The 24,904-nt window shown below is 38.7% G+C and overlaps 1 protein-coding gene across 5 annotated transcripts in view; it reads right to left on the reverse strand.

The window, feature by feature from the left end:
- Positions 1 to 24,904, reverse strand: part of LOC117216540 (putative polypeptide N-acetylgalactosaminyltransferase 9) — a 294,302-nt gene that overhangs the window by 64,895 nt on the left and 204,503 nt on the right. For all 5 annotated transcript variants that reach the window (XM_033463303.1, XM_033463300.1, XM_033463299.1 and 2 more), the window contains 2 exons: positions 22,937 to 23,661; positions 20,500 to 20,698 (listed from right to left, as the gene is read on the reverse strand). In XM_033463303.1, the coding sequence (XP_033319194.1) occupies positions 20,500 to 20,698; positions 22,937 to 23,183 (446 nt within the window). In that variant the 5' untranslated portion in view covers positions 23,184 to 23,661. The remainder of the gene's footprint in view (positions 1 to 20,499; positions 20,699 to 22,936; positions 23,662 to 24,904) is intronic.

A 24,904-nucleotide genomic window follows, 5' to 3' on the forward strand; every position in this document is an offset into this window, starting at 1 on the left:
AATTTCTTTATAATTGAAAATGTAGAGAAAAAAGGAGAGAAAGATCACGAAGTATCGCAAAGTAACTTCAATCGCGTAACGAACCGTGGAAACATTTTTCAGAGTACAGGCTTACCAGATCAAGCAACGATTCGTATGAATAAACCTACAGGGACGCGTCGGCGCCGGTGAAAAACTACTTCCCGAGTTTCTTTCTTCTCCATGCACGCGTTTCCTCCCAAAAGGATCCTTCTTATTCGCGTTCCATTCGTTCCTTTCCACGGTCTCGACTTCTGCGCGTCGTTCTTTCGCTTTCCACTCGGATAATGATCAGTCTTCCACGCCCCCACCGCCTTTTTTCCACCTTGTTTCTCTCCCACTCTTCGTTCTCCTTTTCAAATGAGATTTCTACCTTCTTCTCGCCAAGTTTTATATCTATTTTTACGTTGCTCGACTATGTCAGAAAGGAGAAGAAGAAGAAGAAGAAGAAGAAGAAGCATAACGAGTTTGCATAACTAAAAATTGCACAGCGAATAAGGAAAGAAAGAAACGGATGCGTTGGTGTCTATTTAGCGAAATGGGGTATTTGTTTGGCGAAAACGGGACAGAGGCCGTCGTCGAGGGACCATTTTCATGCGAAATTCCGCGTGTCTGGCAATCTGTAACGTCGTTCCCGTCATTCTTCTCGTCCCCTTACCTTTATCTCCCATGCAATAAGTCCCCTGTCTCGTTAAGATATTTCTTATTTCATCCTCTCTTTTTGTTTTGACCATTTTTCCCTTTGGACATCTTCATTTCTTACATTCCAGCGAGAAACGGTTAATCAACCCAGTAATACTCTAGTCCTCCATTTTATTCCTGTTTTTCTCCGCGTTTGTCGTCTCTTAGCTCGCCAAGAAAATGAGGAAAACGAAAGGAACCAAGGTAGAGCAAAGCAAGATGGCGAAACAGGCTGATGAGTCGTTAATTGGAATAACGTGGCGACAAATATTTATTCGAGCGTGTAAGATATATTTTTCTTCCTGTCTTCTTTTTTCCTTGCTATTCTCGCGATTCCAGTGGATACTGTAGTATTATGACTCCTTTTTCTTCGCTTTGCGTTGTTATTATGCCACCTTCCTCGCCATCTGTCCCTTTCACACAAGATAACTAAGAGTAAGAGTCCTTTTTTCCCAGGAAACGATGCCTTCACAGCTGTGTCTGCGTGCCACTCTAATCGAAGAATATAACAGGTTATTGTGCCGCGTGTATTCGCTGAAAGCGAAACCTTGCGTGGCTATTTTTTCAAATCATTGATAACGCAATTCATCGAATGAAGATATTTTACCAAAAAGAGTTAAATTGATATACTACAACGTGACGAAGTTCCACCAACTAAAATTGGAATATTTCGCTTGCTGATTTACTATACTCGTATACTAACATTAGTATAGTACGAAAAACACTCGGGCTCACTATCAAGTTAATACAAGATTTTCAATTGTATTTTGTTCGTTTCTTCGAATTACTAAAAAGTAGTAAAGTAGAAAATAGCTGTTGCGATTCGCGGAATTCGAACGGAAGAATGTCCAGCTGCGCCGAAAGTCGCAAGAAGTACGCAATCAACGCGGTCGAGGTGGATTTCTCATCAAAAACTCGCGGTATTATCTATGCAAGCGGGTTTTCGGCGTGTTGGCTTTCGCAAAATTAACCCAACGTCGTCTAATTAGGATTATCTATGGCCATCCCGTGAATTTACACTGCGAAACGTCCAATTAAGGCGGCACGATAGACAATGGGATTGCACAGTCGCGAAATTACGTTGCCAAGGACGGTCCCATGCAAATAGCCTTATGTATTCCCAACGATGTACGTACTCGCGAGCGCACACGAGACGAAACCAGCGCTACGCTCGCGGAAATTGGAAAAAGAACAGGGTGAGAGCGTCTTGGTTGAAGGATAGCGTAAGAGGGTCGATGTAGGGCCGGTCGTTGTCCGCCGGAAAGAAGAAGAATAGCGTGGAATTTGTGATAATGCAAGCACGAAAGACCCGTTGTACAGGATTATTCGGTTGAAAGGCCAGCCACGAGGAGACCATCGCCGTCGTGAATTAATTTCGTGATTAATTGCTCTAGTCTTTTTTTTCTTTTTTGTTTCTTGTTCAAGTTAGATTGGTTAGAGTCAACGTTATAAATAGTTGGTGGATCGAGTTCTGTATTTAAGCCAGACATCATAACTGTTATAAGAGAAATTTGACAAGTTATGGTATAAAATTTAATATATCTAGTTTAAAAATTATGGTTGCGAATAACCGTTATAAACGATAAAGGTTCTTTCAATTTTTCGGTAATCATTATCGATGGCAAACATTTGTTATGGTTACGTTTATTGTTGCTGGTAAGCACAATTAGATTTCCGATAAAAATAATTGTTATCTCGAATGTCTAATTTAAGCTTGTTCTGCTCTATTTTGTATTTATCTTCTGCCTTCGTTTTCTAAATCTTCGTATTTTTAAACATTTACTCTAATTAAAAAAACAGGCGCGAAAGGCAATAACATATTGATCGAGAAATCACACGTCTCGCATTGAGATTTAACGTTGCTCCGTGTCGTTTCCGCTTCCTGCGTGGCGCAACTTCGAAATTTGTTCGGGATCCGTGCCACGGAAACGGCAACTTTCTTCCTAGAGTACCAAAACTTTCACAATGTATTATTTCGATTTACAACGTTTTGACGGGGCCCGGGCTATGTATTAAACGCGTAAAGTTCAATTTCAAATGGCGGCGTCACGGAACCATCGCAATTTTCACGTGATATCCTTCCATGGCTGGAAAAGGAATACCTCAGGCATTCCGAAACTTTTTTTTCTCAACGTTGGAAACGAACTTCCACGACAGCCAGGAAATAGTCTCATCTTTTATCGGGTAAATGAAACCTGTTTGCATTTTATTCACGCGCCATCATCAGTTTTTCGCCTGTCTGATAGGACTACGCTTGCTTTCTAGATAACCGACGTGCGGGAATAGAATTACAGGGGTCTTGCAAACTTAATTACGCCGGCTGATTCCATTAGCAAAGTCTTTGTGCAACGCTTTCGATCCACGGATTAGATAAATAAATAAGTTAACGCACGCTCGACGAACGAAAAGTGATCGAAAATCAACAGCCTCGAGATAAATCAACTTGTTAAAACAATAACTATGATAATAATAATAATAATAATAATAATAATAATAATAATAGCCAGTCTTTCTAGTAGCTGTGGATATGTAGTAATCGACATTTAATTAAGTATTGCTATCAGGACTTGATTTAATGACCTTATTAATGCACGTGGTAGCGAATTGAATATCGTAAACTTAAATGACTGGATTGAAAATAGAACGAGAAGAAATGTGTCATTCCTAATTATAATTTTACGCCAAGCCTCAATCTTAAGTTAATTTTTCATTGTAACATAAATTTTACTCTGCCTTTAGTCTAAACTTTATTCTATCTTTTGCAAGAAAATCCGATTTGCACGAATCCAGATATTTTGAAAATCTATAGATCTCTATTGTCGAGAGTTATTAAATGATAGTGTTCAGAAGTCAAGCGTAGAAGAAAACAACCCTCTCACAAAAAAGAAACACCCTATACAATTTCCTTCAGAAGTGACAAAAGTTAGGGTAATATCGTACCATCGAGTGGTATAGTTTCATGGTATAATTTCATCGGCCACAAATCCTACTTCGAAACGTCCAAGTATTCGATCACGACGATAGCAACTACCCTCGTCAGTAGTCCTTCTCACCTCTCCACTAACAGACTCTGCTCCTTGCTGGGATCCTCGATCTTCCCTGTCTCGTGAGGATTCTCATCTCGATGTGGATCGACTCGAAGCAGTCTGCGATCAGTAAAATCGAGTAGCCTTATCGATAGGAAGGAAGGAAGTACGAAGAAGTCCTCGGACATTTTCTAAATTCAATTGCACGTATCGAGTTTTTCCAATTGATGCGTGTTAGAAAATTTAGAAGAAGCGAAGATACTCGAACGCTGGATTTTTCTAAAAGTGACTCTACAGCTTGTCATTGTTTCACTTGGTACAGAAATTTGAAAGAAAGGAAAATAAAAGTTTTTCAGAGTACGAGGAATATTTAAGATCAGAGAATGATAGAAATACTTTTTATAGGAAACGTTCCTGGTTATAAGTAGAAAAATTTCCGACGAAGAGATCGGCGAAGAAACTTGTGCCTTTATTAGATTTTCTGAAATGAACATTTCACAGGTCTGCTCGCCGCATGAAAATTCCACGTTATCTTAAGTACAACTAAAGACACGCAACTACGAAACTTCAGAACTGCAAGTTGGGGAGCGCTGCAAATCAGACACTCAGCGTGTTTTAGGTTTAACTTATAAGCAAGTCGACATTCAGTCGCGTCGAGTAATTTCTCGAAAACAGACTGACAAGTTTCCAAGCTTGTCAACTAAATTGCAATGGAAATTTATATCGAGTTACCATCGTTGAAGAATTCGTTTCCACGATTCACTCGAAAAAATACGAATCTTATTGTAACATTTTTTTAAAGAAAATAAAAAACGTTTCAATCTCGAATTTACTTTATATACATATCCATATAATAAATAATTATTTTTAAGGTGCAAGCGAGACTTCAAACACGACATCATCAATGTATCACTTACCAATCTTTTATAGGGCAACCTTCTGTCAAAGTACGCTACAAACTATAAAGTTCCGTAGACATTCTCGATAGTTAATTTGCTGTCACTCGGAGTTTCTTCGTAAAAGAACGATCCACGCCATACGTAGAACTCTACTTAGCGATCCAGACATAAGATTCTGAACGTCGATCATCGTTAACGTGATAAGACGCTTTCACTTAACTTAATCCACGCTGGTAACGAGGATTAAGGTGAACTGGTTCGTTAGAGCCGAATAATGCTGCGCTATTGAAGAAGATTTAGGATGGATCGGATGCATTATGCATCCAGAACCTGCTCGAAAGAGTGCATCAGCCTTGTGACTTGGATCGAAGGCATTAAAGCCGCAAATAAATTTCGTCTTCGCTCGAATATTATATCTCCGTTTGTTTTGCTTCTTTCTTATTCGCGAATTATCTACTTTATACTGTTGCCAGAATTTTCATGAAAATATCGCATTGCCGTTTGAACTTCAAATTAATGAAAAGGAGTAGACTTTCTCACACGATGTTCGTGGAAGTTATTAACGAAGTATATCAATTTTCTAACGATCTTAAAGCGTAATTACGGGATAGTTGTAAAACATCAGCACGTATTTCAACTATTTTATGGTAACTAAGTTCTGATTAATTTTGTATACCTGTTGGAATCCACGAAAGTTGTTCGCAACTTAATTAGTACATGAACGAATGCTTGCTCGTTATAAAATTGAAACTCCCGTAATTCTCCGATAGAGCGACTTTGTTTTCGACATGTAAAAATCGTTCGCTCTAGAAAATTGCGTCTCGAATTTTTAAACCTTAAAAAAAATTTTATTCTAGAAACAGTTGGGCGTTCGAAATTCTCGGTCGTAATAATACTCTGAAAAGTGATCTAACGTGAAAAAGGTCGCGTTTCGTTTGGACGCTCCAACAATCCCCTTGTCCAGGGATAAATCAAAAGTAACAAGCAAACAAATTTCGCGCGAAAAGGGCGAAGTTATGCAAGCGTAACGAGGGAGGCGCGTCCCAGCGCAAGTTAACGTGGCGAAGTAATTCAAGCAGATGTAAAAAGTGACTCTGACCAGATCGACTCCGCCAGAAACTAAGCAAAGTGGAAATGGGCTGTGAGAGAGGTCAGCAAATGAGACTCGCAACTCGTAAATGAGTTCTCTGACTTTTTCTGAATAATTACTGCATACTTCGCCTTTTCTACGGCAAACGACGAATTAATACTCTGCCACAGATTTAAGGTGGACGTACTAATCAGTGCATACGTAAGATACATCTTCGAGAAAAACTTCTATCTAAGTTTTAACTTTTACTCGACAAACCTTGCCCAAAAATTATGAAATACGCTCGTTTTCTGAACATTTCTGGATAATATATTAGGCGTATACGAAAGTTTGAGTGTTTTTCATAAGCGTTCCTATATAATTACCTTTTATCTCACCGGTTTGCGCGACTGTTTGGGTGGTACTGATCTATCTGAAACGTCAACTTCATGACTCACAATAACCGCGCGAAAAGAAGAGTAAGAACGACGAATGACGACGACAACGCTATCGCTGAGAAGTTCTTCCACATGCGGAGTACTCTGCACAATTGACACCGAGAAATTATCACTTATTCTGGTTATTGATAAGCATTCTTTAGTCGGATAGCACCTTTGGAACGTTGCGGAAATACGAAAATGTATCGATATGATTTCTTGGCGACGGAATCAAAAACTCGACAGACAGTAACGCATATATGGAATATGCATAAATAAAAGAAATTTGCAGAAAAAAGGAAACGCTAAAACTTTGTTGCGTACAGCTAGTAAGATAATTTCCATAATTAATTATGAAATTTAGATTTTTAATTGAAATTTTCATTCTTCACTTTACGTTTCGTTCATAAAACTGCAGATATAATTTTAAAGGGATTTCGCATGTTACGTGCTTACGAGATTCGTAAATTTTTTAGCAATGTCCGCGCCAACGACAAAACAGAATCTAATCGAGAATCAAGTTTCAAAGCGTTCAGCCTGAAACACGGTTCAACGAGATTCCATTTGCCGCACGAAATCAAACGCGAGCCATTTTTCAAACAGGATTGCACGGAACCAGTTTGCGGTTTATATTTATGCGTTTACATGAAATCGACTGTAAGTCAGCTCAATTTTGTGCATGGTAAACCCACAGCGAACGAGTAACAGGAAATACAAAAGCAGCTTACACGAGCTTAAAGTGATTGAACTGCAACATACGAGAAATAAACGGGGTAGGATTTCCGTGCAGTAGATAAGCTCGGCGTTGGTCAGACAACGCCAGCTTTCATGGATATGTTTTTTTTAATTAAATGCAGAGACACGCATCGACTTATTGGAGTACGATTACTTGATTAGATTTCTCTGTGACTTAAAATTATACATAAAGCACCTAATTTCGCATGAAAAAAAGAGTTCGTCTAATTATAATTTTTTCGATTCTGAATTTGGAATATCGCGTTGTAGGTTATCCACTAGAGTTCAGCTTCAGTTAGGTTTATTCTTAGTTACCGTATCCTGGTATTTAGTCAGAAACGAACCGTATTATTAATAAATCACGAAATCAATATCAATATTTCCAAAACATAAAATAACTAGTGCTATATTGTATAAATAAAAAAACACGGTCCGATTCTATAACGAAAAAGCAATAAAGAATGATTCGATTAACAAACGTAGTCCCATTTGTCTCCAATCAACGAAATTACTAGAAAAAAAACTCGATGAAATATAGCCTGAAGTCACAATGTGAAATACAACGGACGAAATGATGAACATGATGAAAATTCCAATCCCCAAAAACTAGCCCCGTGGAAATCAGCCTTATAAATCTACCAGTTGCGATGGAACAATTGTGTCAGAGAAGTAAATAAACCATAGAGAATAGATTACATGTTGCACGTGTAACGGCATGTACACTAAACAACACGTTAACGAGAACGCTAATTTTTTCGCGTATTTGTCTCGCGTGGTGTACTCGCGCGCCAATTCTTCAAGTACGAAATGGCGCGGTTCCCGGAAATTTCAGTCCATCTACTATTTGTACGAATTTTACGATTGCCAACCTGCCCACTAGCTTTGCTATACTAAATCCTTGTATATTGTATGGAGTGGGAAATGTATGATGGATTTGAACAAACAGGTTTTGGAAGAGCATTGTGCAGTAAAATTCTGGTATTTAAATGTCAAAACGATTAAACTGATTAAAATAATTTTTCTTTTCAGAATTTATATTAAATCCTTCGCGAAATAAAAAGTTTGAACTTTTTCAAAAAAGAAAATCTCAGGCGATATATTTCGACATTTCTAAACCTAGTCGATAACTATAAAAAGTATTCGAGTAGGAATATTTATTGCATTACTAAAGTGACAAATTAATGGAAATTTGAAGTGTAAATAACTGTAAAATATAAAAATCGTGTAACACAAGACAAACGAGTTATTAGTTTCGAGAGAAAAAAAAATTGTATCCGAATTAACGAAAAACCAATTTTGTTCGATTCCGATACGGTATCGGTAGTTCACTTTGGAGGGAAAGTACATGTAATAAGAGATGGCCAATACAAGATCGAACCGTAACAAGTTTCCAAATAACAGTATCAAGGTTCGGTCCGTGAAATCTTCCCGGGTCAGCAGAAAGAATCGTAATGAAATCGATGTCGAGTAGTTTCCATTTCTCTGACAAACTTTCTATCCCTCATTGCCTCCGGAAATCTAATTTCCGCCGATAGAATTCTGCCTACGATTCATTTAAATAGAAACACCAATGGAATGAATTATTTCCAATTATTCTTTCACCCTTGTTCCAGAGAAAATTGCGAACATCCGTCTGACAGTACTGACATTTTAGAATTAAGTGCTTCGATGCCTCTATTGTCGTAACATTTCGGGATTTGCTACTTAGCCAGTTAGTTTCGTTACACATTCAAATGCATCGTTTTTGTTTCACAATGTTTCATATGAAATTATACGTAAAAATATTGAATATTTTTACTACTGAATTATTTAATATTATTATCGGAACTATTATCGAAAAGAATGCGAGATTAATTCACAATCTTTTTTAGAATTTTTTGTAAATTTCTTAGCGATTTGAATGATAAGATTATAAAAATCGATGGTAACTTTAAGTGATTTTATACGTCACGTAAATTGTATATTTTCCAGATCGTCGAAAATCTATCCAGAGAAGTTTCACTCGTTAACCGCTTTACATTTCCAGATTGGGAACGCATCGAAGGAGGGAAGAGGTCGAGATCGATGTTCATAACAGACTTTACTCTGGTTTTTAAGCGAGGTTCGTCCAGCGACCCGATAAAAGCTACGTAAATACAGATGCAAGCTAGAGCTCGCTGCATGCTTCCACTTCACTTGCAAGCCGTGCTTCCAGCATCGACCCGCCTACCATAGGTAATACATAGTTCCGCATAGTGTAAGCCGCGGTGCGTGCGAAACTAGCGTAATTAATATTTACGCTACGTTACGTCGAAGACTGCAAGATAAATCTTTGCAGATTCGTAAACATGGAGATGCTTACGAATTGTACTTGTTAGAAACTTTTGTTGCATCGTCAAACCGATAAATTAAACAAGATAAAGTCACGAAATTTCAGACGAAATGAGCAGAAATAACTGTGAGAAGAAATAGAAATTATGAAACTATTCATATCTGTAATTGCAGGTAATTTCGAGAAGTGTAAGACGTTTCTGAAGTTGGAATTTTTAGATCGACGATTACCACATCGAGAATATTGTAAAATAGGAAGTGACTCGAGATCGTTGTTCGGCAAAAAATTCTGATTTTAATGAAACGACTTACAAGTTGAAAGAACAATGCTTTATCGATTCCTTCGTTCCTTAATGCTCGGACATCTGTAGGTTTTATGAATAACTCGAGTGCTTAAGAGGATTTACAATTTCGAAAGGGATAATCCTCTTGATGGGAAGTTTCACGAGAAGACAATTCAAGAATAAAGGGAATCAGGAATGAAACAAAATAAGAAAATGCAATAAGAATAAAATACCTTTGTAAGTGACGTCGTTTCAAAGAATCTGAAATTTCCCAGCAATTTTATAAGTCTTTCATATGATATCGTAACTTAATAATCCGTTGTAAAATCCAAAGAACTAAATGAACCAACCGTCGGACCCTTCATAGACCAATTATAATTATAAAACCAACCCTTATCCTTCCTTGAAGAAAAAATTAAAAAATTTTCCCTTCGATTCAATAGCGAATCAGATTTTTCTTCCGAGTTCAACAGTGACGGATCGATTTCAGTGTCAAAAACGAGTCATTAGGATCGCCGAAACTTATTCAGAGAAAGGAGGGTCAGAAAGGACGGTGACTGCCGGATTTCTGGTTTTCAGAGTAGACTCTCACGTGGACTCTATTCGAGGATGAATATATCTTCACAGATACGGAACGCAGTGGCCATTTTCACGAGCGTTGGCAAACATCTAGACTATTTTAGACGGAAGGGACCAGGGACCCGGAGGAAGTAGAATGAGCTACAATAGGACCCAGCGAATGGATTTCCATGCTGCATACAATGGGACGCACGCGGCGATCGTTATGCATTCGCGGCGCGATTTGGCCGCCATGCCAACTTATTTCTTCCGGCCACCAACTGTTCGAAAGCTTCTCCTCAGGATGGAGGTTCGCTGTCTCTCGCTCTTTGTAGCTTGACAGCGTGCTTTGAGAAAATTTTTACGTCTGACACTTAGTTCGTGATATTGCGAACATAATAGTTAAGACATAACGAATTAGATGTTTTATCGTTAACGATGCTCGATGTTTAACTATTTGTCGTGTCAAATATCTTCAAGTTATTTAATTGTTATCTTAGAAGTTTCTCAAATTCTATTCGAACGTCTGTTGTTGATTTCATTGCTGTGTTAGGAAATTATATTCTTGTTATCTTTCCTCTTATTTCCATACCCATAAACATGTATTGTATAATCAATATGATATTCGAGTAAGATAAGTAATTTAAAACATGATCGCAAATTTAATTTTATTAAACAGCAAATGTAAATGAAAGGTATTGATAAAGGCGTTCTTGACGAGATTGATTACGTTATATTTCTGCATAAACCGAAGGATTAAAACACACCAATTCCAGCAATTTTAAACTGACGCAAGATCGTCCTCCGTCCAATTACGGCGGGCCATATGGAATTTACGAAGGCAGCTTATTAAATTAATTTTACAAAATAAACTACAAAACGGAGATAAAACTGAGGCTATAATGAATTATTAAATAATACGTACGATAATGAATAAATTTACTTCCGATCGTGTTTATCAATCGACATCTACTGTTGTTTAAATTACATATACGTAGAACTGTTTAACGAGTGTAATTTATTCAGAGCATGAAAATAATTTTTTCAGTTCAAGTGAATTTCGAATCTCTTTCGAAGCTTCCTGCAACTATTTTTGAAGTTATGGAAACTTTGGGAACTTTTCTAAAATTCCTTTGTCTTTAAACTCCCCTTTCTCGGAGACTTTTTCCAAATCCTAATATTCCAACAAACTTTTCTACAGTTTCTAGATCTTTTTTCTATCACCTACCTATAATACTTCGAAACTGTTGCAAAGGTCTCACAAATTTTGCTTACACCTTTATCAAACTTGTCCACATATTTCCAAACTCTTTTCAAACTTCGCTCCTATCGTCACCAACATGTTCTCAAACTTTCATCAAGAATTTTTCAAAATTTCCTCATACTTTCTTCCTGTCAAAAATTTACTTTCCACACCTTACTTCTTCGTCATTTTCAAAATTTCACAGAAACTCGACACAGAAAATCATCTCCATAAACTCTCATAATATCGATACCAAAACCGAATGAACTCGCAGAACGCAGATTAAGATTTATTGTTTATTTGTACAGTTTTCGATTCGTCCAAGAATTAAATTACGGCTGTCATTTCGCGCAATGAAAATTCGAGCTTCGCGAATCGATGCTCAACAAAAGTACACTCCATTCGATATAACTGTGTGTTTGAGTTTGCCACGCTGTGTCTCGATTGAGAACCGAGAGTCGCGATTGCTACTCGCAAATAATTCCGCGCCGTTTGTGCGTTTCAGCTTTTGCTTTATTTAGAGCCACCCTGTTTGAATTTTCGTTCAACGTTCAAACGGATGGGTCTCATCTTTGCCGTGCTTGCTTGCTCGTTCGAATATTGTACCCCGCATTCCAAAGATAATATCTTTCGGACCGATATTCCACGTAGCCGTTTCTCGTTCGAGGAATCCTACGCTACATCGTAAACTTTGATTTCGTTTCGCCCAGTTGCCGTTGTGTCGAATGCCTTGTTCTAGACTCTAAGAGGTTGTTCTGAATTTGAAAAAATCTGAGAAGATTCTGGGATACCTGTCAACGTCTCTACGATAGCGTACAATCGTTCGTTAAATCGAACGCTTTGATAGATGAAACTCTTCTGGAATTAATCGTAAAACTCAAATAAATTTGAAAAAAATCGATAAATTTCGAACTTGAAGTTACGTACCTGCAATTTTTACAAGCAAAGTTGTTGATTTCGAGATTCCCAAAATATGGTCTGAAACATCACTGACTTTTCACTTTCTTTTACATATCGTTCTGCTAAATTAAAATTACCTAATCGTTCGATATTACTAAAACTTCGATTCTAAGGAGCTGAAATAAACAAATTATTAGAACTTATTCTTCCCCAGTTTCTGTTTTCTATCTTCGAATTCCTGCTCGTTATACGTATATTGAGCGTTGATCACGTTGGCACGTTAATCTACACGTTTCATTTTATTATAACGCTTAACAAATGCTTAAGGAGTAAACTAGTTTGTGAAAGAAAATCTAACCGGAAAACATTTCCTTTGATAGAGTTCTGGCAAAGGAACTCGATTCAGAAAGGAGACCCGACACGGTCAGAGTCAGCGATATATTAAATGACAGCCGGTCAGGGAAACAGGCTTCGATCTATCGTTTTGCATACGAGAGCGATTTGGTCTCCTCGCCGACTTATTTCTTTCGGTCGTGACTGGTTTCGCCTCGACCGGCTGCCGACTAAAATTGCTTTCCTATTTTCCGAGTAACTCATTATCTCGGCAATATATGTACATTTCAGCATTTTGCTCCAGCTATCTTTACCAAAAGCGTGCCTTTTTAAAGTGCAATAACTCGCGTGTGCGGAACGAACGCAAACGATGACCTCAAAGTAACGAATTCAACGTTGCTAATCTTCGGCCTCATTTACATCGTTTATTATTCGCGATCAAAGGATAATAAAGCGGAAATAAATTAGCGAAGATGCTGGAGAATGGAAGAGAAGAGAGATGTATAGTTCCTTTCACATGTTATAACATTCTTCCTTATCTATTACTATGTTTCAAAAGATTTCTACAAAAATACACAAATAAAGGCACTGTGTGTCCGCAAAATATCGAAAGTAAAATTTAGAACGTCATGAAAATTGATTCCTAACTATTTTCAACGAGATCGATCACCATCTCGTTACCTGCACAAAAAACGAAAGTACCCCGATTCAATTAACTGCACGATATAAAAAGTCTTCCTATAAATTAGATTTGTAACACATGTACATAAGTTTTTTTATATGTTTTAAAGTTAGACGTATGTTTTCTAACCTCTTCGGAATTTTTATAAGAATTCTGCACAATATTACGACATTACTATGTCAGTACATATCCTTACTACACACATTTACATTCAAATGTTTTTATCGAAAGGGAAAAGAAGAAAAATAATTTGGAGAAAACGAGGAAGAAAGAGTCTCACGTCCGAGGATCGAGGAGCCTCGAGGACACTCGGTCTTCCACCTTGTAGAGTCAAGAAAAACTCACCTCCTCACGGGTCGCTCTTAAATAACCTACTCAATTATTTATTTCTGGGTTTCTCCAGTCCGGCAGCGGCCATCTCCTACCATTTGTGAGATCCTCCTTTTGTTCTCGGCAACGAGCAACCGGCCGTGCACGTAATTTAGTCCCGGCGAGACGTATACCAGGGGATAGGTGGAAAAAGCGTAATGAAAAAGTATGCGGCAGAGCTGGCGGCCTGCAACCGGCCGATTTCCGGGCCTTGAAACGTCGAGACGCCGATATTTTTCAATTACCAAGCAGCCGACGCACAGTTTATTTAGTTTGCGTACGATCGTACATGCTCTCGAATGAAAACAGCGTCGTCAGAGCTGATCCAACCGTTGAAAAACACGTGTAACTTTGAAATATATTATCGTTCGTTGCGTTTTCTACTATGCAATGCAGCTCGTTTGCTTTTTTCTTTTCCTGTACTTTCTTTTCTAATGAATATGCAGTTAGCAAGAATAGAACAATACATTGAAGACAAACAGAAGAAATATATACAGAGGACAATTGTATAGTAGCAACTGGAATATAATGCCAACCAAAATTTGTTGTTGCTTTTTTAAACCAGATATTAGTATTTTATTTGAATAAACAAACAAATATAACAATTCTGTGTAACATATTTCGAAACCATGCTATTTATTCCATTGTTTTCGTGCACGTAAAAACGTACACGTTGATATTCCGAACGAAAAAAGTTCTTTTCTAGATTTTGTTTTTCGGATAAGGAAATGATTTTTCTCTATTGCCTATTCTAATCTATTAAGCGTAATTACCAATCCACTTTTGCAACTTCCTTCGTACATTATTGTATATATTGTAATCCGAAACGTTTCCACGTGTTTGTCGCCCAGTAGCGACTAATAAAAGTCGTCGATCATTACAGATCATTACAGATTTTTATCTTTGAGTTCAATCTATCGACAACTGCAATTAAATTAGGAGAGGTTCATTTAATTTTTCTCTTAGCTTTTCCGCAGGAAAATATCTAAAATTTCAAAGCAGAAAGAAGAGAAATGTGGCCAGAAGCCACATGAATGTTACTTTGAAGTTACTCCTGGAAAATAAAATGATCGAGAGAGAGGCCGCAAAGGCTTTCAATGTTCTAAACGCTGGGCATGCGTCGAATGAACAGACTCTCCCCTAGCTGAGAACAATTTAGATTAAGACGTTTGTATTATAGTAAGATGTTTTGCGAGAAACGAACAATGTTACTCGAGTTGTTACGTGAATACATTAATCCGCATAATTGATATTCTTAATATTTTTTTTTATATTCGCGAAACGTAAAGGATATTACATTTTTCTCTCAAACTCGGTTCCCTTTTTATCCATTTAAACTTTTACAACCGCAATGAAAGCGACTCTCGAACAGGGCAGCAGAAAATTGCGCATAAAGCTGGTGTCTTGACGGAATTATTGGCTTAATGTCGCAAAATGGAGAGTAGAAGAAGGATCATCTGCCTGCATTAAACAACGCTAACAACCGCTTCGCAACGATAACTTGCAACAGTGGAACACGAAGTACATAGGTCCTCGCGTAACAGACTCGAGAATTACGGTACGAACAATAAAAACTGTTCTTAGCAATGGCGAAATTACCGCTGGACGAGTCGTGTTCATAACTTCTCGTTAACCGAGTCAGCCATCTCTTTCTTTCCGTTCAGTCCCTCTCTGGCTAAATCCGCGTGTATCATTGCCAATTTTCTTTTCTCGTTGCGACGTCGCAAGGTAAAGAGGCGCGAGTCGACCTTAGAAAGAAAGAAGAAGGCAGAGAGAGGGAAAGAGATGTTGGTAATGGGACGAGCAACTTGTCATTCAAGAGAGAAAGTCTGCATGGCAAGCTCTACGCGATCCTATCACATGGCTGCAGTAATAAACAATTCCGAGAGTGGTAAACGTTATGAAACTCGAGTGAAGAAGATTGCTTTCGGTTGTCGCATCGCGTAAACGATGAATGTAATCGTAACTTTGATTATAACGTAAGGGTAGTGAATATTACACTTTTATGCTGATGCAAGGCTATTTGAAGATTGAAGAAGGTTTAAGCTTTCGAGGGAGAAATTCAGAAAAAGTTTGAAAGCTTCGAGTTTTACGATAGACAGATACAATGAAAATTTTATTTTTACAATCGCAATATCTAAACCTTCCTTCTCTCTTTACGCCTCGGAAAATTTGAGAAATCTAATACGACAAAGACGTAGAATCGCACGATGCTGTATAATTGAAACAAGCAAAAGGACACGATGCCCCTGTGTACGCGAAGCACGAAACAGATTTCAATTCTTCATTATTAGGCATTGAAAGAAAAGGTTAATCTTGTAAAAGCCCCCACTCCGCAAAAACTTCGCTTATCTCCTATCAATTATGATTGCATTAATTAGCAGAAGATCTCGAGAAAGTGTCTGATTAAATTAAGCACGACTTCGAGTCAATTATTTCACGGTGCAATTTCAATGAAAGTTTCGCGCCTTGTACTCTATTGTAATCGAATAATACCAACGAACATCTACGTTTTCTATGCGTCGATCGAACGATATTAATTGGCCAAGAAAAGAAAGAGGAGTTAAGAAAATAAAAAGAAATAAATCGTAATTTCATTTGAACTCATCCTCTCGTGACGATTCGCGGTTTGGTCTTTTTCAGCAGAAAATTCCATGTTTCTTTCTGGCCACCTCGCATATTTCTACTGTACTGCGGCAACCGCTGTTCCCTTGGCACGATGTAATTGAAATTAAAAAAAAAAAAAGAAGAAGGAGAAAAGAGAAAGAAAGAGAGAGATACAGAACGAAAGAACGACGCGAGAAGATGGAACGAGTGGTACGGAAATTCGCAATTTTCTAGACGAACTCGCGTTTATTCCACGCTACGTCGAAACGTATATTGAAATTCAAAACAGTCGCGGCCATGAAACGAGTTTGTATAGATATCACGTAATTAACTATGGTATGTCGGTTTCGAGTTTTTGTCCGTTGTTCGTTTCTGCGTGAATTCCTCCACTTGTTTTTGCGGTAACTGGTTCGAAGAATGCTTGCATTCTGTATTTATATAAACGAAGTCCCCACACAGTGGAAATGTTTATTGGATTTAAATTTTAAATTTCCGATGTGGCGTTTCTTTCATAGTTGACTATTGCGTTAATTATGAACGTAATTATGCTATTAAATTTATTGAATTTGTTTGTTACACTATGGAAATGAAGTATTATTCCGATTACCATACCGATTCCGCTTTATTAATTTTTAATTTAATTTCATGTCGCCATGGACATATACAGTTGTCTACATAAGTGATCAAACACTCTTTAAAACAGAGTATCTTTTTTAAAATTGAAATAAACGGCTCGAGTTCTTTTCACAAGTTACAAGTTGCAAAATGATGAGTAAAAAAGTTTTAAAAAGGTCTCTCGCGTTATCTAGTAAACTAATCCTTCTAACTTCTCAGAAAGAAACTGAAAGAGCTATTCTGCTCTTAACGATGCTCGATCGGTTATGCGAGTAACTACAAATCGTAGACGCGAGCTCACCAATAAAACAATTTCTCCACCTTTCCACTTTTCTTCAAATATTCGAAGATTCCTCGGGAAACTGACTATTCCACGATGGAAAGTCACTCGTATCGATTTTTAAAGCTTCGTCGCCGCTCCTTTTCCGAACACTCGTACGTTTTATTTACGAAAAGACCCTTTCGAGTTTGTTTTGCATAATTGAGGGAGTTGCTGGAGGAGCAGCGATAAACCCGTGTCCCGGTGACGAAGCGGGGATTCGTCTTTGAGCCTTAGCCGAGCCGTGAAATCAATTAAACGATCTGTTACAGATAAACTTTCTCTTCCTGTGACTTAATGAATATGTCGGTAGCTAGCTGATTGAATATTCACGAATCGTGCGGTCGCGGAAACGGGACCTTTTCAGGTGAATTTGTTCATTAATCGAGGTCGAGGTTGAATACATTTCGCTAGGTAGAAAGTATCGACGAGTGATAAGGGGGAGCATGCAAATTTTTAAATTATCACGCCTCCAAATTTTCTAATCTTCCGACTCGCAAATCTCTAAATTTATTAATTTTCAGTCACTCGAATCTTACAATCCCTGAATCCTCAAATTTTCAATTTTTTCATTTAGCAACTTTGAAACATTTAAACCGCGAAATTCTTCGTTTAGAAATAAAACGCGTTTCCTTCGTGACCTAACCCAAAAAGAGAATAAGCAAAATGTTGCTGTGAAAATCCCTTGCTACATTATGTACCCTAACCCACGCAAACGCTCAGTCTCATAAAACACAGAACACCGTATCTACCCTCGTTTCACCGCACGCTTCCAACTTCCCATCCCATATTACACTCCAAAAACCACGTTCTAGCACTTCACTGTCTCCATCCAAAAAACTTGACTTCGTCAAAATTTCATCGACTCGCTAATCGAGGTGGAACATTAGCGCGACCGTCGATTGGCTTAACGGTATGCAACGGGCTGCAAATCAGGGCCACCTGTTCGCCGACAGCAGCGTACTCTCTTCGTTACTTCTGTTTGAAACCGTTTGGCTTAGTTTGAGGCAGCGGTGTCCTGCGCCAATGGCCGTTCGCGAACTTCGCCCACGTGTCCTGATAATGTCGGTTAATATCATGTAAATTGTAATTAATATTCATGGAGTTAATTCGCCGCCGCCTGCGAGCACCGCCACGAGCCACCCAACTTTTACCGAGAATTTACGATCGCCGCGGAACATATTTCGGTAGGGGACCCCACCGGTTCTGATCGTCGCGCAGATAAACCTACGTACCCAGTAGGCTCCCTGCTTTGCAAAATAAATCGTCCGGTCGAGCAACGAGATTTATGGCGGAATTATGAAGAACGATCCCACACGACGCTTCGTGGAATCCACTTCGAAAGCGATAAATCGCCCGGTGGTTTTTGATGTTTCGTCAAATCTCGATATAGACGATTCTATACCTTTCCGACTGTGATGTACGGATCTCACGTACCACGAGGACGTTTCCTGTTCGCCGATTGACGCCTCGATATTATGGAATGGGAACTGTTTCGCTATAGATAAACGTCTAAATCTTCCTTCTCTATCTTTTATTTCCTTTTCTCGGATTTCTTTCTCTTTTAATTTCTAAGATGTCTTTCGAATAATTTAATAGCTCTTGTGTTAGTTTATTATCTATCAGATTGTATTTTACAGTGACTTTTTCACATCGAAGAGGCGGAGATAAGTGATTTTTACGCGTTTTATACTAATTTTGGAAATAAAAACTCGGCTCTTTTTAAACTGTGCGGTTCGTCTTACAAATTAATTTAGCATCTAATAAAATAAATTTTGCTTAGGATCGCGTTCAATTGAATCTGCAAATAATCATTCGTCTCGGTTATCGTCTCATTACGCGCTTCTATGCGACAAATTAGTCAGCAAATTACAATTACGATTCACTTAAACTTGCAATCTATGTTGTTCGTTCAGCTGCGTCTCTGAAAATGCTTTCCACGCGCCAACGAATAAGTAATTCTCGCAATTTGTTAACAAGAAGTTGCAATAACGTCTCGTTACGAGGACGTTTCGAAACATACAAATGGGCAGGAGAAGGCTACCCTCTTTTCCTCGGGACGCGAATAAGGCGCGACGTACATGTACTTTCCTTTTATTACGTTATTCAACTCCCGAAAAACCTTGGAGAATCCTTTTCGTATTTCATTCGGACCGTCGCGTAGGAGAAAAGTTTGCGCAATGGTAAAATACGATGTCTGACATAGCTCGAACTAAAACGTATTGCTGGCTAATTTAATTAAATAATAACGAAGGAACAACTTTAATCCCGTTGCGTTCGTCCGCGCTAAATTATCTCGTGTTTTCCGAGATTCCCTCGACTGGCACCGCGCTCCCTTTGGGACACGACTGTAATTTTAAGATCCGTTGAAATATTAAGGAAACGAAAACTCTGTTGGTCCGACTTGTCCGCCAAGAATTCAACAATAATACGTCGTTGAAGTTAATTCCATTATCGGATTATTTTCCTCGAGGTTCTATCAGATGTAATTTGTTATTTAATTTCGGAATTTATATCATCCTACATCCAACTGATTATACGCTTGTCGTTAGTGAATTGAGAAATGGAAAAATGAGTCCACGCGGTGAAATTAATGTTATGAAAAAATTGTGTTGTTTGCGGCAATTATGAACGTATTTCCGAGATCACGTGGAGTCTTAGAGCTCGATATTTATAGTATCTCCGATATTATCTTCTAAGCGGATCAATTCTGTTATTGTTTGTTATTGTCAGAAGACGAAGTTCTTAAATGGGACGAGATTCTTTCTATAAAGAAAATTCTTTTAAGAAACGAGAGCGTAAGAAGCGAAGACTCCAAAAGATCTTCACTAAGATGTCACAAGGACGTTTCGTTCCAGAATTAAAAATGCTAAACCTTACCTAACCAAAATCTAACTAAATCTTCAAAGAGCCTTCGTTTCTCAAATACAAATTAACATCCTACATCTTTTTCATACCCTTACGAACAAACATAAAAGAGATCCTTTTTGGTAAATACATATCTCCTTATCAGTTTATTAACATGTGATGCGACTAATTTCAATAAAATGTTATCGTCGAGTTACTTGCATTTATTGGATGTACACCGTCGCAAACTTTATGAGCCATTACAAAATATTATTCCTATAAATCCACGAAATTTACAGAATAACTTTTTCCTTACCATGTATTCTGCTCTATATCACGAAGACACGCAGTATTAAAAATCACCATAAAAAATTCAATCTTAATAAATTTCACTCGAGGATAGTAAAATATATTGTAGTACGATCCTCGGAAATATACTAAAACACGGTATCGCTTCTTTCTGTAATTTCCAATATTTTTTATGTTGTAACAAACGTATGGAATACACGTTGCAAAAAATATTGCAAAGGTTGGAAGAAAATTAACATGCAGAATGGTTCGACTCACCATGGATCCCGGGGGTCAGGCAGTGTTCTATGAACGGAAATCAGGTCGCTAACGTACTGATTGAACGCGTTGTTTAGCCACCCGTCGTCGACGAGCTTTTTAGTTTCGGCAGTCAAATTCGTTGGCAAAATTACGGGTCTTCCCATCTCTCCAGGCGCGCTCGGATCTTGTTCCCGGGGAGCAACAAGCACACCGCCGCCTGAAAAACAAAGAAAACACGGTAAAATAATAATTCAGCAAATAACTTTTTCCTGTTAGCGAGATGAGAACGAACTGCAGGTTCGAAACAAAGGTTTGTACTTTTAACAATTTTCTAAAAATTCCTACGACCTATTTCCTTCGGAAGATTTTTAGCTCCCATAAGCGTAGAAGAGGAAGTTTTGTCTTACAAATTTTGAAATTAATACTGATTTGTTCTGCGTGGCTTTCGTGTGAAATTGTAATACCAGCTCTTGCAGATTCGTGTTCTAAATGAGTCTAATAACTCTGCGAGTAGTAATAATTCCGAAACTTGTCTGTAGCTCATTAACAAGATAAATTAATTCGTCCATTTCAGACAGCGTTCTCGGCATGAAATTTCTACCTCGATGTGGGGAAAGTGTCGCTAGTCAATTAATGAGGCAAATTACTTAAACTTTCCTTGCACATTGAAATCCAAATTTTACACTAGAAAATCACACGTATCGCAACGTATCTGTTATTTAATACAATACGATGATATACAATTACCTGATTCATTAATATCTTCAAAGAGACGGTCGATGCCAATGAAAATAATCAAAGACAATCGATATACGAAAAACGCAACCAATAAAACTACGATACAATGAAACAACCCTTAACAACCTTAAATATATAAACAAATTTATTCCTTAAAAAAGAAAAAAAAATGTAGTTGATACTTATCCCAGTACTAGCTTGGCTCGTTCACCCATCGATTCCGAAACGAAATCATCGCCCAAGCGCAATTTCCAGTTCGCGCGAGCAGCGACACACGGCAAACGAAGGAAATACAAAAACGAGAGCAAAGGGGGTGGTCGATGCAGAGACGAGGGTAAAAAACGGAAGACGGTGTGAATTGAATTTTCAGAACGTATCTCGAGTCCGTGGCTGTCTCTTTCCCTAAGAGCTTTCCGGCACAAACTCGACTTTTATTTTTCTGCGTCATATTGGCAGCCAGGGCATCGGTAAAATGGCGGCAGTACGGGGCTCGAGAGTTCACCCAGTTTCTCCTCGCGCCGCCTTGCCTGGAAATAATTTCATCCTGGCCGAGCGAGCCAGGCCCCGGTGTGCGCGATGCGGCAATAAAGAGCACGACAAATTGCTTTAGAGCAGCGTGCAGGCCGCTACGAACTTCGCCGCAGTGAAACTACCCTCGTGCATCAACCTCCCTCCCATCTTTTCCTTCGGCTCTCTTTCGAAATTCCGGTTGCAACCTTTTGTACGTCGGCCGTTCTTTGTTCCGACTGAATGCCGCCAAGGGACCCAGAAAAGATACAGCTCTTTTTATCCTTGAGTTATATTTGCGACGATAATTTCACGACGCAAGGAGATAATACTAGCCAGATAGAGTTTGGTACGGATGACGGTGGGTGGAAGATTCGATAGAAGATAGGAGGTGTCTAGGAAGAAAATAAGTATGTTTAAATATGATTAAAAGAAGAAAGGCGGGGGGAAAGGAGAGAAATTGCGAAGAGAAGGTTTGAGAAACGACAGGAACAGGAATTATGCGTGTACGAGTTTGGAATGCTACGCATTGCCAAGACTATACGAAGATGAAGAGAAGGTTCGTAATAGCAGAGGAATAAACGATGTTAGACATTGAAAACGAAGAATTGACGAAGGAACTGTAGCATCGAGCGAAAGGGTGCGCGTTCGGTCAAGAATTATAGCCAATTTTGTTCATCATCGTGATGCGCAATTAAAGGATATAGAACCGATAGACATTTACGCACTAGTGGTATGTGTATGACGTTATCTTACGACGAGTATGACGATACTTAAACGGTTTCGCGACGCGTGAAGAGATTTACAGAGAGACAGCGATTTAACTGGACCCTTCCGAGGTACGATTGGATTTCTACTGAGGTACGATCGGAATTCTCCGAGGTATGACTGAGATTCTCCGAGGTACGATTGAGATTCAGCCAAAAATGCGCTATTTCAGTATCCTTAATACCTTGTATCTTTCTTTACATTGCGTATTGTAGTCTTGGAAGGTGACCGAGGTGTAGTGTCACCAGGGGATGCGCGTATATGGCGTTATAACACTCAACAGGAATCTGAAGGTTTGAAATTCCTCGCCAAGCATTCCTCTCCTAAACCAAACCCTGACCTACGTTCCACTCCATTAAACTCTTTATTTTTCCCTGATCTCTTTTAATAATAATAATAAATCTCTTCCATCCCATCTTTGCATAAACAAGCGATTAATTACCTTGCTCCGGGCCGGCTTGAACTTTTGCCTTGGGCTGCGCGTTGAACGGCGTCTCTTTCCTGAGAGCCGCTGCTGCCGGTACGAAACCATTGGCCATTTGAGGCGCCGCGACGCCGGACGGTGCCAAGCCTTGTACAGCTGCGTTGGCACGGTCCTCCGTGTACAGGAGGAAGCACACGGTAACCCAGACCGCCGTGGCTAGAATGGCCACTTTCAACCACAGTGATCTCCTCCTGGGGAAACCCATGCTTGACTCTCAGCTTATGGACCTGGGCCTGTTTAGCTCTATCCACAGCTCTTCTTCACCTGCTATACCTTCGTTGTTCGAGCACGGTTCGATTAAAGATCGCTGTTCAGCCGGCTCGAGAGGTCGCGTTACCTCAGCAACATCCTCTCACTCTGTTCTATCTTGTTTTCTTCCAAGTTTTCTTGGTTACGAAGAGAAGGGGTGGTTTCTTCCGACAGGTCGGTTTAATTGTTTGTTAACTCGGTGTAAGGTTTATAGGAAGGTTTAATTAAGACAGAATATGACGAAGAGTTTCGTCGATCACGCTCCATCGACATTTGATATGCCTTGAACGAGGCAGAAACATCGCTGAGCCTCCATATTGCTTTGATATGCTTTGTTAGTTTGGTCGATGTTTGTGGTCGTTCGATAGAGACGATATGAGCTGATATGTATGTTCTCTGGTTGGATTCCTTCGGATATCACCGCATAGTTTCACCTGAAACATAAAACAACAATTAATTAGTGGAATATTCGGAAGATTTAGGTTCGATCTGAAATACAGTTTAAACGTGAATCTTTGTTATAAATGGTTCCGGATTATTCAGACGAAATATTAATTCCACAATTATTATTCGGTAAAGCTAGTGTGAAATATCGATTTCTCTGCGTGCAGTGAAATAGGAACGTATTAGGTCAGACGTCTTAAAGAGGAAACGAAGGCGGCGGTAACGGAATAGGAAACATGTTTGGCAAATAAAATTGTCTAGCAAAGAATAAAACACGATTCCGAGAAAGAACTGGGTATTTTGTTCAACTTCCTGTTTTCCTGTGTTATTTAGTAATCGATTCCCTCTACAATTATCGGCCTTTCGTTAGCCTGCCTTCATTTAACGTGGGAAATCTTAACGAGACGTTCGATCACGCAATTGTTCGCGTTCTCTCGCTATGTGTAAAATAGAATAATGCAATGAACAATCTTGATTAAATCGGAGAAAGTGAAAGATACGTATCTCTATTTGAAAATTAGATCGTTTAACAAATTTTTCTTTACTCACGATGCAATACGAATAAAATATCGTTCGGAAAGGAGATTGTATTGATAATTAAAAAATTATTTCCGCTGTTTCAATTAAACACCGCGAATGAGCAAATCTCATCGACCTGAACAACTATTTATGTTTTAACATTTAATTGGAAGATAATTTACCGACAAGGTGAAATCCAATTTTAATGTGTATTTCAATGATTTCTCACTTCGTACTTTCTGCAAATTCGATAAGCGATTTAACAGTGACGCGTCGTTAAAATAGCAAGTTTCAAGGGATTGATAAAGTATCCTCGAAACAGGGTTACGCAGTGGAACACGATAAGAAGTACAAACTCGATTAATCAGTCGTCTCACGTTGAAACTTTTATTAATTCAGTTAAAATCTGGCTGATGGAGAAACTTGCTTCCTTACGAACTTTCGACCTTAATTAACGCAAAAATCAGCAATTTGTATTTTCGAGGCTCGCGAAGGGACGAGATAGGATCGACGACAGATTAGAAAGACTTAATAGAACGTCTCGCATCGAAGAAGATTTACGACGACAAAACCGTGAACGCCACGAAATATTTACTAAAGACATATTTGCGGTGTAGTAAAGCAACGTGTGGAAGGAGATACACCCATAAATTAACTTACTCGAAGTAATTGAGTAATACATCACCCGGCCGGGATTTCATTAACCAAAGTAAA

The sequence above is a fragment of the Bombus bifarius genome, unplaced genomic scaffold (genome assembly GCF_011952205.1).
Source record: "Bombus bifarius isolate JDL3187 unplaced genomic scaffold, Bbif_JDL3187 scf7180000010271, whole genome shotgun sequence".
Lineage (NCBI taxonomy): Eukaryota > Metazoa > Arthropoda > Insecta > Hymenoptera > Apidae > Bombus > Bombus bifarius.